The 15,252-nt window shown below is 42.9% G+C and overlaps 1 protein-coding gene across 2 annotated transcripts in view; it reads left to right on the top strand.

Annotated features, from left to right (window-relative positions):
• Positions 1-15,252, top strand: part of LOC126517908 (DNA-binding protein RFX2-like) — a 144,563-nt gene that overhangs the window by 11,329 nt on the left and 117,982 nt on the right. For both annotated transcript variants that reach the window (XM_050167737.2, XM_050167732.2), the window contains exon 2: positions 6,726-6,915. In XM_050167737.2, coding sequence (XP_050023694.1) covers positions 6,757-6,915 — 159 coding nt within the window. In that variant the 5' untranslated portion in view covers positions 6,726-6,756. The remainder of the gene's footprint in view (positions 1-6,725; positions 6,916-15,252) is intronic.

Here is a 15,252-nt window from a genome sequence, read left to right as displayed (position 1 = left end):
GCTGGTCTGAGTGGAAGAGCCATCCGTATACATGTGGACTGGGTCAAAGTTGAAAGTGTGCAAACAATCCAGAGCTGCTTGCTTCAAGGCCAAGGTAGGCAGGTTGGTCTTCTTTCTTATCCCTGGAACTGTAAGACGCACTTGAGGTTTTAAACACCACAACGCTGAGGTTGAATGGGCTGAGGGTGTGAAGCCCGATGGTGAGGAGTCACGATGGATGCTGACTACGTTGGAGAAGGACGCCTGTGGTCGTCGTTCTTGCAGACAGGCAAGAGAGCTTGATTGCATCCGTGAAACATGGCGAACATGGGCCCTAGACGTGTCGGTGCTAATGTAAGTCGTGATCGGATGGCCTTGAGCCATTGTAATGGTTCCTACTGTTGAGACGCTCCGTGGAAGGCCTAGGCAAACACGTAGTGCCTGTGCTTGCACGCTCTGAAGTTCTTGAAGATTTGACTTGCATGTTTTAGCAAGTGCGGGAGAGCTATAGCGTAGGAATCCAATAAAAAGTGCTCTATATAACTGTAGCATGGAGCCCACTGACAATACCGATGTTTTGCTGGCGATGAACTTGAAGACATGAACAATAGATATGAGCTTCTTCTTCAAGTGGGCAACCTGAGGGCTCCAAGAGCAATGACATCCAATGTCATCAAGGTCAGCAATGACATCCAAAAACCGATGATTTCTCTTGTAGGAGATAGGCTAGCCATTGGTGCATATTGGATAACGAGACATCGCTTTTCACGTAAAAGCCACTAACACATATTTTTTGTTGAGATGGTAAGGCCTTGTGTGTGAAGATAGTCAGATGCCTGTGTTGCTGCTTTCTGTAGCCTTGCGTGAACCTGCAGGCAAGTGACCACTGATGTCCAGATGCAGATGTCATCGTCGTAGATTGAGATACTCACTGTTTCCGGTAGGGATTCGGCCAGCCCAAGAAACGCGAGGTTGTAAAGAACAGAGCTTAGAACACCGCCTTGGGGAACGCCTCAGCATGTGTAGGGGTCAGTAGTCGGACCATCTTCCGTACGAAGCGCAGTCGAGGACGACAGAAAACTAGGTGGGGTGATGAAATTTGGAAATTCGCGGGCACAAGTTAGAATTAGCTGGTGCAGGACAGGGGTAATGGGAGATCGCAGGGAGAGGCCTTCATCCTGCAGTAGACATAAAAATAAGCTGGTGATGGTGATGACACGAAGAAGCCGTTATGCATTTTGATTTCCTGCATAGGTAATCTATGCTGGAAATCAAAATTCATAACTGAAAATTAACAAGTTTCACTAATCAACATTTCAATGAATTATTTGGTGCACATATTGCAATACGTGAGTTTCAGCCAGTGATATCACAAGGCACATTCATTTGGAACGAATTTTGAAACTAGCACCAGTTTTGATATCATTGCTGTCAAAATTGTGGTAAAATTGCACCGTTGTTCTGCATACTTATTAACAAAACAACTTTCCATGCATTGAAGGTCAAACATTACTGTAACACCTATGTATTCGTCACAAACCTTGGGAAAGCGTTTCTTGAAACTGGTGTCATCCTCAAAATTTGTTTCAAGGGGATATTATTTTTGAAGTCACCGGCTAGAATCCTTAAATGGCAATATGTGATGAAAAGTAATTAGTTTTGAGCTTAATAAGCAAAACTTTGTTAACTAGTCAAATGCTTTATTTAGATTTCTTGTGCAAATCATGTCCAGCTTTAAAAGTAATCTAGTACAGGAAGATTATTTTTGCTAATTGGTATGTGTAATTGTTAAAAATTCTGCTAATCATAAGAGAAGCCACCCCCTAAAACATATTCATAATGACATGGGTTATGACAATTGTCCCTCCTGTGTGGCTGTGAAGATGTGAGTCTTTCTTTCCATAAAGGCAGGAGGAATAAAACTGCGAAAAATTGGCTCAGGTCATTATGTTTGTTGCAAGGAGGCATATTGCAAAGTACTGACAACTGGACGACACTAGAAAGGAATGAGTGCGAACTTTTCACTTGAAATTTATTGCGAAAATGTTGTGATTTATACAGGTTACCAGAAAGTATTATGCCAAGAAGGCCAGATAAATAAAAGGAGTGCTCGAATCTGCAAAACCTAAACAAAATATTTTTGAGAAAATAAAATTAGTAGCAGGCAGATGTCTTAAGTTTCGAATACATATCAAGTACTACGCGCTAACCATTAATATTTGTATTCAAAAAGGAACTATTTAGTATTTTCGAATGTTCAAAACTAACGAAATATTTCGCAATAACCGAATGTTAAAGTCAAGTTACAGTTCTCTGTCTGCTAACCAAAGCATCTCTAATTATTGGAAGTTAGACAGAAAAAAAGTTTTCGAAGTAATGCAGGAAGAAAATAAGCGAGCCAAACTTTGTTTTTGGTTTCATGGCAGTAGTCTACTGCAAGCTGTGATTTTTGCTTGTAGTCTGTCATTTAGTGTATTTCAATTCAATTCAATTTTTATTTTTCCAGAAATAATGGGTCCTGGAAAGGGTCAAGAGCTAAAAGCTATCTCGACAGCTTGACTAGGCCCATGACCCCCTCTACAAGGCATTATTGGTGTACAGCAACAGGTAGTGTCCATGACATCAAGAAATGCGAAGAACAATGAATTATACAGTAGCATAAGGGCGATTAATTAATTAATCTACAGCATATGATTTCGAAATTTTTAAATACAAACAAAAGAAGTTAGGACACCAGAATATAAAGAAAAATAGAATACATACATGTTCATGTTAAACAGTACTTGCAAAACAAAAGGCAAACATACATAGCCATTCATTCTTTGGATGAAAATACATTCTCAGTTCTTTTACGCCGTAACTGATCACACATTTATGCTCATTTAGAATAAATGGCAGATTGTGCTGTAATGACTGAACTTTATAATTATTTCGAAATTTCGGGCGAAGCCAAACATCATCGTTGCATGTGGATAGTGTGACGTCTTTTTCTTAGAGATGCTAGATTCATTAAAATATCTTGGAAAGCTACAGTGGAAAAGTAAAAACAGCAGAGCAGGCGATACAGATATACATATATTCTGCACTAATTATATTGTAGCTTATAAAAGCACTTCGCGTGGGAGACTGATAATCAAGGTTAGCAATATGTCGCATGATCCTCCTTTGAAGTGCACCTATCTTTGCAACGTTTCTTTTTGTCGTTGTAGCCCATACTAGACCACAGTAGTTAGTATGTGAAGCAAACAGTGTATGATAAATTTGGATTTTGGCCTGTGTTGGAAGAAGATGTCGGCAAAGAGATAAGATTCCCGTCACTGCGGCTAGTTTTCTACAAACATCTTCTATGTGTTTATCCCAACTTAAGTTTGAAGAAAATGTAACGCCAGTCTAGTCATGTAACAGATTTATCTATTGCCATACAACTTGTGATATTTTCCTTGGAAGTGACTGTCTACATGTGTCTGTGGCAGACAAGCACCTTGGCAGCTTGTTTTTAGCTTTTTCCACAACTTCATACCTTTTTTCGAGAACTATTTATATAGTGTTTCTGGAAAGTTAGTCATACAGCAGCCATTCTTTCTTGGAAAGCTTGTTGGCAACCAGGCTCTAAAGTTGTGGAGTTATTGGTGCAGTGTTCTTTAAATATACGGCAATTTGTGATCTTGTGTTCAGAACTGATCCTTTGTTCTTGATAGTTAGCTGTCTATTTTATACTAGCCAGGACAGACGTAGTAGCTGTTTACACCAAAATAAATATTCCTGTTATAAATACATATGTCCGTATTTGACTATTTGATATTTGATTCAGTAGTTGATGCTTACTATATGTATTTGATTTGTATTTGAACATGGATATTTGCCTGCCTTTAATAAAAATGCAAGTAAAGCTAGAAATGATAGTGAAAAAAAAAAACATCATTGCGGTGTTTTCTTTAGGTGGCCTTCTACCTGTACTACTAATATAACCTGTACAGATCGCAGCATTTTCACAATAAACCTCAGTAGAAGAGTTGGGGCTCATTCTGTCTGGTGTCGCAGTGTTGTTGCAGGAACTGTGCTTGTGCACAAGAAAGCATAGTCATGCTTTCCTTTGCATTTTGAGTAAGCCATGTTTTGTTCTTTTGAGGTCATCACTCACGTAAAGGGTTTAAATATAGCAGGGGTCTTTATTTATTTTAACTTTTTGTAGGGGTGTGTGAATATTCGAAACTTTCAGATACGAGTACAATATTGTCCTTCGATTCGATTCTTGAGAAAAATAATCAGTATTAGAAAATTGGACTATTTTATTGCTGTAGCAATTATGCGAAGACTCCAGGTGCATTTCTGCTGTCGGCATCGCCATGAGGTCCTGCATAGGGTCCAAGGGTGATAAAGTCGTCGCTGTGTGCTGTACGTATGAGTGAGTTCGGAGAAGGGTAGGGAGGGGGGGGGGTGCACATTCTACTCCAGGCGGCCTGAGCAGCCGTGCCCACCCGGGCCACTGTATCTTGAAAGCCATCTGCGACAAAAACAGAGTCCACAGTGCACTGTTTTGTAGCTTTTCGTAGAATTGAAGCACGAAGGTCAATTCGCTTGCTGCTGCTGCCACACTTCCTCACTCCAGCATTTTGACAGCGAGTTTCTGTGGTCATCGAGTGAGATGTGTTCATGTTTGCTTGTGCACATGTGACACCGTGCTTGTTCATTTAGTTAGTAAGTGAATGTTTGCAAGTTTCTACAGCTAATAAAACTATTGTATTTATATCGATCGTATAGCTAGCTGTCCAATAATTTACTGTTGCAATCGAAGCTTTGCCTTTCAGGCAAAAGTGAGTTTTTTCTAATACTTTTCGAATGCTTCATGTTTTATTCAACATAAAGTAGGTCTTATTCTTTTTTTGCTTTTATCGTTTTTGTCAAGTTTTATACAATGTTAAGTCATATATAGTGATGCAAACGTTGCCACGTCCAAGTTCTTCCAAGTTTTTGCAGACTAGTCATGTAATTTTTGTATTCTTGAAGATGTACACACTGCCCTTTTTGCTTTGTTCCTGTCCCAATAAATTTTGTATCTTGCATTCCCTTTCGCTGTGTATGCCTTGTGGGGGCTACCTGGGCCCCTGTCAAGCTCATTATACAGAATTTAGCTTAGTTAGCCAGCCAAAACTTTCTGGTAAATAGAGTAAATTGACATTGAAAAAATCTAAATATTCAATAACTTTCATCCTGTACACAATGAACATAACACACTAGGGCATGCTGTATCACCCAGAGAGCCAGACTTTTGCGGGAAAACATTGTGAAACTCAATAAAATTTTTAGACATGACATTTGGCAGTGGGGAACTTTTGGTACTATTTATAGAAATGGCACCTCTGTTCTTTCATTAGATTAACTTTGATACATTCGATTGCAACATTCTTGTTACAGTAGTGGAACTATCTGCCACAACCTAGAAGAAAATGATTTTTTTTTTCTCGCTCTGCCATCACTGCTGATAGGCATACAGAGATGTTAGTTGGCCCACAGGTCTGCTTTTTAAAACTTTATAATGGCATCACAGAAGGACACGAACGAAGAAATGAACCAACTTGCCCCACTGTCTTTTGTACTTGATATCCATGACTGTGTATGCTCCAATGAGCCCAAGGTTTCCAAAGAAACTACTTAGTTTTTAATGCTCCCCCTGTACTTTTATTAACGCATACTTTATAATGTGCAGTATAATGACAAATATTTAACATTGAGAAGGCTGTCAATTATTTGCAAACGATTTAAACAATATTCTGTATTCAATTTGATTTGCTTCTGGCACTACTATTAGATTCACATCCAATTTGGTCTCTAAAGATACTAATAGTACACCCCCTAGTTTTTTGTAAACATTAGGTGGAATCAAGTTGCAGAAATGCATTACAAGCGTGTTTTAATACTTGAGCTTGAAGGTGCCTTCGTTGCTATTACAGTAGACTGGCATCATTGGTGCCCAGAATTGGAATAGACCCATCATGCACATTTCTGGGGCATTATCCACATTTGCATAAACTTCACAAGCTGTCAAAATGTGGTTGGATGTGCCACTTTCACATATATGTAAACATGACTTTAGATGTGTTGCCGATGATATCTCTCTAATGGGTTGTGCGGTGCCTCATCATTCAGGACAGACCTGTATGGGTTTCCATTATAGCTTTGTAGTGATTGAGTGGGTGAGTGAGTGAGTGAAACAACTTTATTTGGTCCACTATAGATGTAAGCGAACTCCACGTCACCTGGCTAGGCCCACTCGGGGACCATCAGGTGAAATCTGACGGCCCTCTCGCGAGCCCTCTGGACTGCCAGGATTTGAGAGGTCTGATCCTGGGCCCTAATTAGCTTCATCATTTCCTCTTGGGTGAAAGGGGGGTGACAAATTTTCCCTTTCATGAACATTCCTCCATCTTGTGGGCTTCCGCAGAACTGATTTGCTGCATTCATTGTCCCTGTACTTGTAGATAAATTCACCCTTGCTTTGCAGTCTGCTAGCCTCCTGGTTAGCTCAGAGGGTGCAATGATCATGCCACAAATTCCTTGCTCCTGGGTTCAATCCCCGAACCAAGACAGATTTTTCAACTGTGAAACTTTCTTTCTGAGGAACCCGCAAGGATTTGCTTTATAGTTTCAAGGTACAGGTCGGGTGAATGTTAATTTTCTTTTCGTGAACGTTTTTTGCCACCTTGTGTGCAGAAGGAGAACTGATAGCCTTCTCTCACCCTCCGCAGACGGGAGAGAGTGGTGGCCCGAGGCGGCTTGATGGAAGCTCAGGGTTTCATCACGGAGATGCAGCCGCTGAGCTCGAGTCACGTCCAGCAGCCACAGAACTCGCCCCCGCAGGCCCAGGCAGTCGTATCCCAGCCAGCGACCACCATGCAAGCAGCCACCACGGCGGCCTCACAGCAGACCCAGGCAGTGGTGCGTGCAGCTTCCTCCTCTGTGTGCTCTCGGCATCTCGCATAGACAAGAGTGCTGGGACACGCGGCTGCAAAGCAGCACTCATTAGGACTGGCCGGTACATGTTATAGCTAAGAGGGTTTGCTGCACTCAGGCCAGGAAGAACGATGGAGGAAGGCAATAAAGACGAGGCGAGAGTGGTATGGGCATGCAGCCAGCTTTGGCAAGCGAACTCTCCATGATGCCATTCCGTTTGCTTTTTACCTTGCAGTATTGGCCCAATATGTTACCTCTGTGGCCCAGCATATCGGCCGGGAATGGTTGGTCCATGGTCATTTTTAATCAATGTGCACTTGTTCACCTGCCCTGTCGTAACTCTGCAGAACACCTGCAGTAAAACCCTGCTGCGCTCTGTGACGTCACGATTCCGTGTTGGGCCGATACGTTTGGCTTCAATCGTGCTGCGCAATGCCCCCTCCTTATTCTTTCCTTCCTCCATAGGACAAATGAAACGAAATGGCCTTGGGCACAATAAAATTTGGTTGATGGTAAGCCCGTTTTATCTGTTCTTTCCTTTCAATCCGTCCCTTGTGCTGTTACATCCTTAGCCCATGGACTAAGGGTGCGTGTGCATCTCATGTAATGAGGGCACTTTTAAACTTCTTTGGAGATACTGATATCAATCGATACTTTAATTTGTTGAATGTTTGGGTTTGCTTTATGTAAGTTGTTAATCTGTGTTGTGCATGGTGAGCATACTCTCATTTTTAATCATACCCATCTGGTGTAGCATGCTACACTTGTAGCCAGAAAAACCTCTCTGGGATTCATTAAAGAGCTCTCATAGCATCATCATCATCAGCCTATTTTATGTCCACTGCAGGACGAAGGCCTCACCCTGCGATCTCTTAATTACCCATCCTGCGCCAACCAATTCCAACTAGCACCTGCGAATTTCTTAATTTCATCGCTCCATCTAGTCTTCTGCCATCCTCTACTGTGTTTCCCTTCTCATGGCACCCATTCTGTCACCCTAATGGTCCAACGGTTATCTAACCTGCGCATTACATGACCTGCCCAGCTTCATTTTTTTCTTTAATGTCAATTAGAATTACAAAAAAGCATTTGATTCAGTACAGATACCAGCAGTCATAGAGGCATTGCGTAATCAAGGAGTACAGACCGCTTACGTAAATACCCTGGAAATATCTACAGAGATTCCACAGTCACCTTAATTCTACGCAAGAAAAGTAGGAAGATACCTATAAAAAAAGAGGTCAGACAAGTAGACACAATCTCTCCAATGCTATTCACTGCGTGCTTGAAAGAAGTATTCAAGCTATTAAACTGGGAATTTTAGGAGTAAGGATTGATGGCGAATACCTCAGCAACCTTCGGTTTGCCGATGACATTGTTCTATTCAGTAACACTGCGGGCGAGTTACAACAAATTATTGAGGACCTTAACAGGGAGAGTGTAAGAGAGGGGTGGAAGATTAACTTGCAGAAGACAAAGATAATGATAAATAACTGGGCAAGGGAACCAGAGTTCAAGAGCGCAAGTCAGTCTCTAGAGTCTGTGAAGGAGTATGTTTACCTAGGTCAACTAATCAGAGGGAACCCTGACCATAAAAAGAAAATTCACAGAATAAAGATGTGTTGGATCGCATACAGCAGACATCGTGAGCTTTTGACTGGAAGCTTACCGTTATTTTTGAAAAGGAAGGTATACAATCAGTGCATTTTACCGGTGCTGGCATATGGGGCAGACTTGGAGACTGACGAAGAAGCTTGAGAAGAAGTTAAGGATCACACAAAGAGCGATGGAGCGAAGAATGCTAGGTATAACTTTGAGAGACAGAAAGAGAGCGGTATGAATCAGAGAGGAAATGGGTATAGACGATATTCTAATAGACATAAAGGAAAAAAAATGGTGCTGGGCAGGTCATGTAATGCGCAGACTAGATAACCGTTGGACCATTAGGGTGACAGAATGGGTACCAAGAGAAGGGAAGTGCTGTAGAGGACGGCAGAAGACTAGGTGGTGCGTCAAAATTGGGAAATTTGCGTGCGCTAGTTGGAATCGGTTGGCGCAGGACAGGGGTAATAATTGGAGATCGCAGGGAGAGGCCTTCATCCTGCAGTGGACATAAAATAGGCTGATGATGATGACGATAATGAAGAGGGTAAATAAGAAGTTTTCTTAGCATTTGTTTTTCTCTTTCAAGAGTGGCTCCGAATTTGAGCAGTTTTCGTTGACTCCCGTGCTTTGAACTTTGCATGAAACTTTAAACAGGCTTTGGTGAGAATAAAAAAAATGTGCTACTATGTACTCATGCGTTGTGTCCAGCTAGGCGCTTATAAATCTACGTCCTGGGATCATTTCTGAACGCTGGCATCTGTGATTAGCCCCTTGCAAAAAATGGCACTTTCTTATAGGAAACATGCCCCTTTCTAGGTTGTGCCAACTAGAGGCGCTAGTTAATGTGCCACCGACTAAGTGCATCACTGACATTCTGCGCTGTCTTTGTCTTCAATGTCTCACAGTACAGTCGTTTACAAACGGGGCACGAAGAAATTACAAAGCAGAAGACCTGTCCCAAATAATTACTAGAGAGCATGATCTTGCACTGCTACTTATCTGGTCGCCAAGAATGGTACTATAGGACTCAGAATAATGCCAGAAAACCTAAACACCATCCAACATTAGGGAAAATTGCATTTTGATCACCTTTATTTCTGGCCGTGAAGAGTACATATGTACTAAAAAACTACAAAGAAATGTTTGTTGAGTTATAAATTAATCACTACGTTAAGTATTTAATTGGTAGTTGGTCTACTGCATTATCCACAACTGAAGATTTGCTGCAGCGTGTCAGCAACACTCCAGTGGATTCTGTGTTGTTTCTCGCACACAAATCAGCATTTTGAGGTACCAAACTCGACGCATTAGGTATATGTTAGGATGAAGGCAAAAGGCGTAGCGCATCAGAAACAGTGCCAAAGAAAAACTCAGACGACACACACGCGTGGCATTAACTTTCAACAATGAGTATTTATGGAGAGTTCACAGCATACGTATATAGTCATCTCTCGCATGCAATAGAACATATGCTCCGAGCAACCTGATAGCGTCTCTCGCCCCAGAACGGGAAATCTGTGTTAAGGAATCATGCCAAACACACAAATTCCACCTCTTTTCGTGATTATGAGATGGATGGTTTGCTGATACGAGACCCACTGAAGGTGGCGATGTGATCAGCTTCAATGATGAGCCTGGTCATTTCGTTAAGGCTTTTTCCTAGGATCACAGTATCCTTAAAGAGGGGCCGGCAGGGGCCTCTTTTGCAGAGTTGTACAAGGAAACCATTGACCTGCTCTTTGTTTAGATTGCTGTTATGCTCTCTAAGCCTGTCATTAAAGGGCCCCTCACCAGGCCCCATAGCAAATTTTGGTTATACGCTGGAAGTTGTTCTCTAGGGAGGATCCTGCCATGAAAATTTTTAAAATCGGCTCATTAATAGCCGAGATACAAATATTTCAGTGCCGCGAACCCATAATTTCAGCAGGCGGGCTCCACTGCCAAGCAAGACGCTCTCTCCACTCACCCCGTCTAGCCTACGCAAGCGAAATTCCTTCCCTGCATTCTAACATGCAGGACCTCGAGGACCGCATTACGCATATGTCACAGGCCGTGCCTTCATTTTTATTTTTTATTCTTGCTCAAGTTTTTTTTTTTTTTTTTTTTCGCCACACACTTTCGCCAACGGTGTCACGTGCAAGCTGTTGTCTCGTTCGTGCAGCACACGATTTTGCTTGCTGTGCACAAGGAAACATGACTAGCAGTATAATCCATTACTACACGAATACTGAGGCAGAACAAGCAGATCGCAGAGCATGATCACACGTTGGAACACGGTAGAAAATGGCATAGTTTCGGTACCTGTGCACGTGACTGCACAACCGTGGAAGCAAGCAGACGAAGCGAAAGTACATTCCTCTTGCTGCAGTGCGAAGTAAAACAAAAAACACGCAGATATTCTGTTTGTGTGTTTTATGAGTTCTCTAAACTTCAATTCGTCAATTCAAGCAACAGATTGCACAGTTAACAGATGTTGTCTTGAATAATTCTTGAAGTCACGTGTCACCACGAGCGATGGCACACTGCGGACACGACTACGTAGGCACAGGGGCACAACTAGGTCACCGTCCGGCTTGGAGCGCGGCAGCTGCGAGGAGCAGGAAAAACAGTGTTTGGTTTGAAATTTCAGATCTTTCCCCGGTGCTTAGCGATGTAATACTTTGCAGACACGATCGTTATCGTGCAATGTATGCCCTGTGCTTGCCATCTCGAAATGGCCATGTCTGGTGAGGGGTCCTTTAAGGCATTTTCCGGTCTGGCCGATGGAGCAAGCTCCGCAGATTGTAGGTATTTGGTAGACGACACCTGTTATATACACCCTACAAGCTTATTCCAGGGATTCGTTTCGCAGGTCGCCTTCTTTGTTCCTACTGTTGTGGTCTTTCTATGGACTGCTTAATTTGTTAGGCGCTGAAAATGCCACAGGAGTGTTATTGCGTTGTGCTATTTTCTTGAGTCGATGTGACAATCCATGCATGTACGTTATGACTGCTACCCTGTTCTTCCCTATTGGGGGCAAGGACTTACGAAGTTGCCATCTGTCCTTGCGTAGTATGAGGGATCACGCGGTGCACTCCTCATAGGTTTTGCTTATAGCGCTCAGTAAAAACACCATGCGGCAGCCCTCCTGCACATTTCTGCAAGTATTCTCAATATGGGGGAAGTTTCTTACTGTTGAAATAATAATTTTGGGCAAACTGAAAGCACAGGATCGTTTACAGACCCTATCTGTTTACCGAATATGTACTGTGAACGCCACTGCGCATGATCGCCGCGATGGAGTCTCCCGAACCGGCTTCTTGCGTGGAAGGTAGACAAACGGTGAGAGCAAACTATGTGAAATATGTTCTTATAGTGGGCTGTCTGTATAACCAAATGGAGCATAACAGAATTAAGCCTCAATGCAGCGATTGCATGGGTTCGCAGCGACCGACTGGGCATCTGCATGCATGTCCGCACACAATGTTTCGCTTTCGCTGTGAGTGCGTTGTCGCATCGTGCCGTGAGCTTTAGGCCGCAGAATGTGAGCATTTGACAGTACACAAGCGACCATTGTTGCGTGGACGCTATCAAAGCTGTTCAAAAATGATTTCGTTATAGAGACTTCGATGCCTACGGCGACTGTGATGTGCAGTCGGAACGATTCAATCTTCATTATTTGTTCTAAATTCTTGGATGTTTCAATATTATTTCTCAAGTTGCGTCACACTGAATGTTTACCGGTATTCTGCAGCGTGCGATTTCCCGCAGCTTCTGTATTATAATTCAGTGTGTTAATTCATAACACAAGCATGACCATATGCCACGCTTCTTTTAATGTGCTTCTTACCGCTCCCTTTTCATTCCAGTGAACTTGCCAGTATCTAGCATCAACAAGTTCATATACCAAACTGTTATGACATTAGGCGGGCAGCGTGCGCGGGCAAGCGCCTCACTGTGCGTCTTCTGCAACTCACTGAACATGGCAGTCCCAGCGCCATAGCAGAAATCTTCCTCGCGTCTGTGCTTGTTGCATACCCGAGTTGTAGCCAATGGCTGTTTGCGTTTCGCAAGCCAAGCTTCACGCGGCTTCTTGTTCTGCGGCTACGTGAGAATAAGGCTGACACCAGGCTCTGTTGCGTATGTGCGGCACTGCGGCATTGAACAGTAGCCTACAATGCTGCACGCTTCCAAAGGCCGCCGCTACCTATTGTAGTACTTTCAAATATTGTCACGCAGACACCCAAGGCGGGAAAGCCTCACCAATTAATCAGAACCACAGTGCTGGTGGGACATTAAACTTTAGTTTTCAGCTCGCTTCGGCGTTTCCGAAGCAGCCGACGCGGCCGCTGTGTCCACGTGATCCCTCATGTCACGTCACGCCGATGGTGGCGCCAGCTTTTTCAGTGGTGGAGCTCGCCCGCAATATTGGAGCACACAGGCAAGGATACTTTCAATTGAAGTTGCTTCAGTAATCCTTCAGCTACCAATACGATGATGTAGTTAGAGTATCCAGATTCACAAAGGCGTTTTAGTTGTTGTGTGAAGCTTACATTTATTAGATGCTGGCACGGTTTACTTAGAGCATTGAATAAGCACATCTTTACGATGCCTCTGTTGACAAGCTTAGAGTGTGAAGGACAAAATGAGAGCAATGGTTTTTCAGCATGTGGATGATAACACCAGCATGTTTGAAGGTGATTTACAACAATCTGTAGGTCTAAAAACCGTGTGGCACCGTCACTAGGTAACTCAAAGGTATGCTCGCGCGGCCTAAGACACACTCGTACAACTCGTAGCACACTGCCACATTCCTGCTCAAGATATTGGTACTTACAATCAAGGACGAGCAGGAAATTGTCATCAATCTTTCAACCATTCGTCTATAGCCATCTGTCTAACATGCCTAGATATAGAAGACTGGGGCAAGGCAGGAACCCATGCACACTCCATTTTTTTGCAAGTGCGGTACACCATTCCAAGTCACAAAGGTAGATGACAAATAAAAACCTCAAAGTTCTAGAAAGTTAGTCATAGAAGTTCCTGCTTCGTTTTGGAACCTCACACCACCAAAGTCATCAAACCCGGGTTCAACGGAAGCCGTGTAAGTGCAGTCCATGGTAACGATAGTATAGGTTTTTGATGCCGATGAAAAAAGCTTTTAGTCCTTTGTTAGCATGCAAGTTCACATATTCTAAAACCTGCTCAGAGTTTTTAACAAGGAATGGATCTTTAACGTCCAAAATATTCCGTTTTTCCAGCAGGAACACGGTGATACGTTTTTACCATGTGTCACTTTCGAATATAATTACCCTGATCGGGATATCTACTTTATGGGTCTTCATACTAAAAAATGTGCTACGCTGGTGCGCTGATGTGCTACACTGATGCGCTACACCTTTTGCCTCCATCATGATATACCAACAAGCCCAATGTGCAACTTTAGTCAACTTCATATGTTGCGCTGTGGGGGCTGAGGATGTAGGCTGAAATTATGCAGACACAGCTAAACCTCGATTTAAAGAAGTTGAAATGTAAGGAAATTTTCAATATACCAAAGTGCTTAACTTTTTGTAACTTCTCCATAGAACACCGTAATGAAGTGTCTTTATACATATTCTTAATTTTACGAACTTTCACTGCCGCACGTGCAGATTGTCAAATCGTTAAACTACTTTCGGCACCTATCAAATTCTGCCCTGCATGACAGAAAGCGGTAGTCGAAGCAGGGCAGTATGAACTTCTCGCTGTCATGTTCCGTATAAAGTCCAAGTGCAGGAGGATGCAATTGCGCCCTGTGCACCGTATGCTGTGGGTGCGAAGAAAAGCATGCAAGGGTGAGCCAAGAAAGATGGCGACGTGACGTAAAGGGCACGATACCTCATTAGCAAAGGGAAAAGGAGTGAGGGAGGCAAGCGCACCTGTCCTGCTCTTGTAGCCTAGCCATGGCTGCGCACGGTTGTCAGCGCGGCTGAGTCTGTACGTTGCCTGTGCACCCTATCTGTGGCAGGTCCAATGGCTGCGCAGTGCTAGATGGCCGCAGCTTTATGTGTGCTGTCAAATGAGGTCACATGATGTCGAGTTTTGGAGTTGTGTTGAAGCAAAAGGCGGACAAAGCATTCACTCCCCTTACCCTGTGCTTTTTACAATATACGGTGGACTCTCTCTAAATGGAGCCTCAAGGGACCAGGGAAACTGGTTCCGTTGATCAGCAGTTCCATTTACTGAGAGACATTCCAGAGATGTTTCATGAATACAAAACCAACCAGCCATGACGATGGTGTTCTGTTTCAGCAGCAGCTCCTTTTAAGTGACTTCCATTTATCGAGATTCTATTGTAGTAGCATCACTCCACAGCAAACAACTTTATCAGCTGTTGGAGCGGAGTGGACGCAAAAGCATTGCAGGCTTTGCTTCATACAGCTGATGTGAAGCATTACACAGCATGAAACCATATTTTTGGTTGCCTGCTCTCAAATTCAGCAAAAGGATTTTTTTTCTAAATACATATTTTTTTTTATTGCCTGATAATGCAGAAAATTTTGCGGTCTCTGCCATGCAAAAAAATTCAGCAACAACTGTACTTATTGACATAAAAAATTTAATTTCAGTATAATGACATTTTGATAGGGCAAAGTAAAGGTTGCATTTTGCCGACCTCATTATATGGGGATTTAACTTTACAACACATATTGGTGAAGAAACTTAAGAAGGTATGGTTAATCTGAACTTGTTTGC

The sequence above is a fragment of the Dermacentor andersoni genome, chromosome 11 (assembly GCF_023375885.2).
Source record: "Dermacentor andersoni chromosome 11, qqDerAnde1_hic_scaffold, whole genome shotgun sequence".
Classification (NCBI taxonomy): Eukaryota; Metazoa; Arthropoda; class Arachnida; order Ixodida; family Ixodidae; genus Dermacentor; species Dermacentor andersoni.
Note: the sequence above shows the minus strand (reverse complement) of the source record. Positions and strands in the feature narration are given on the sequence as shown.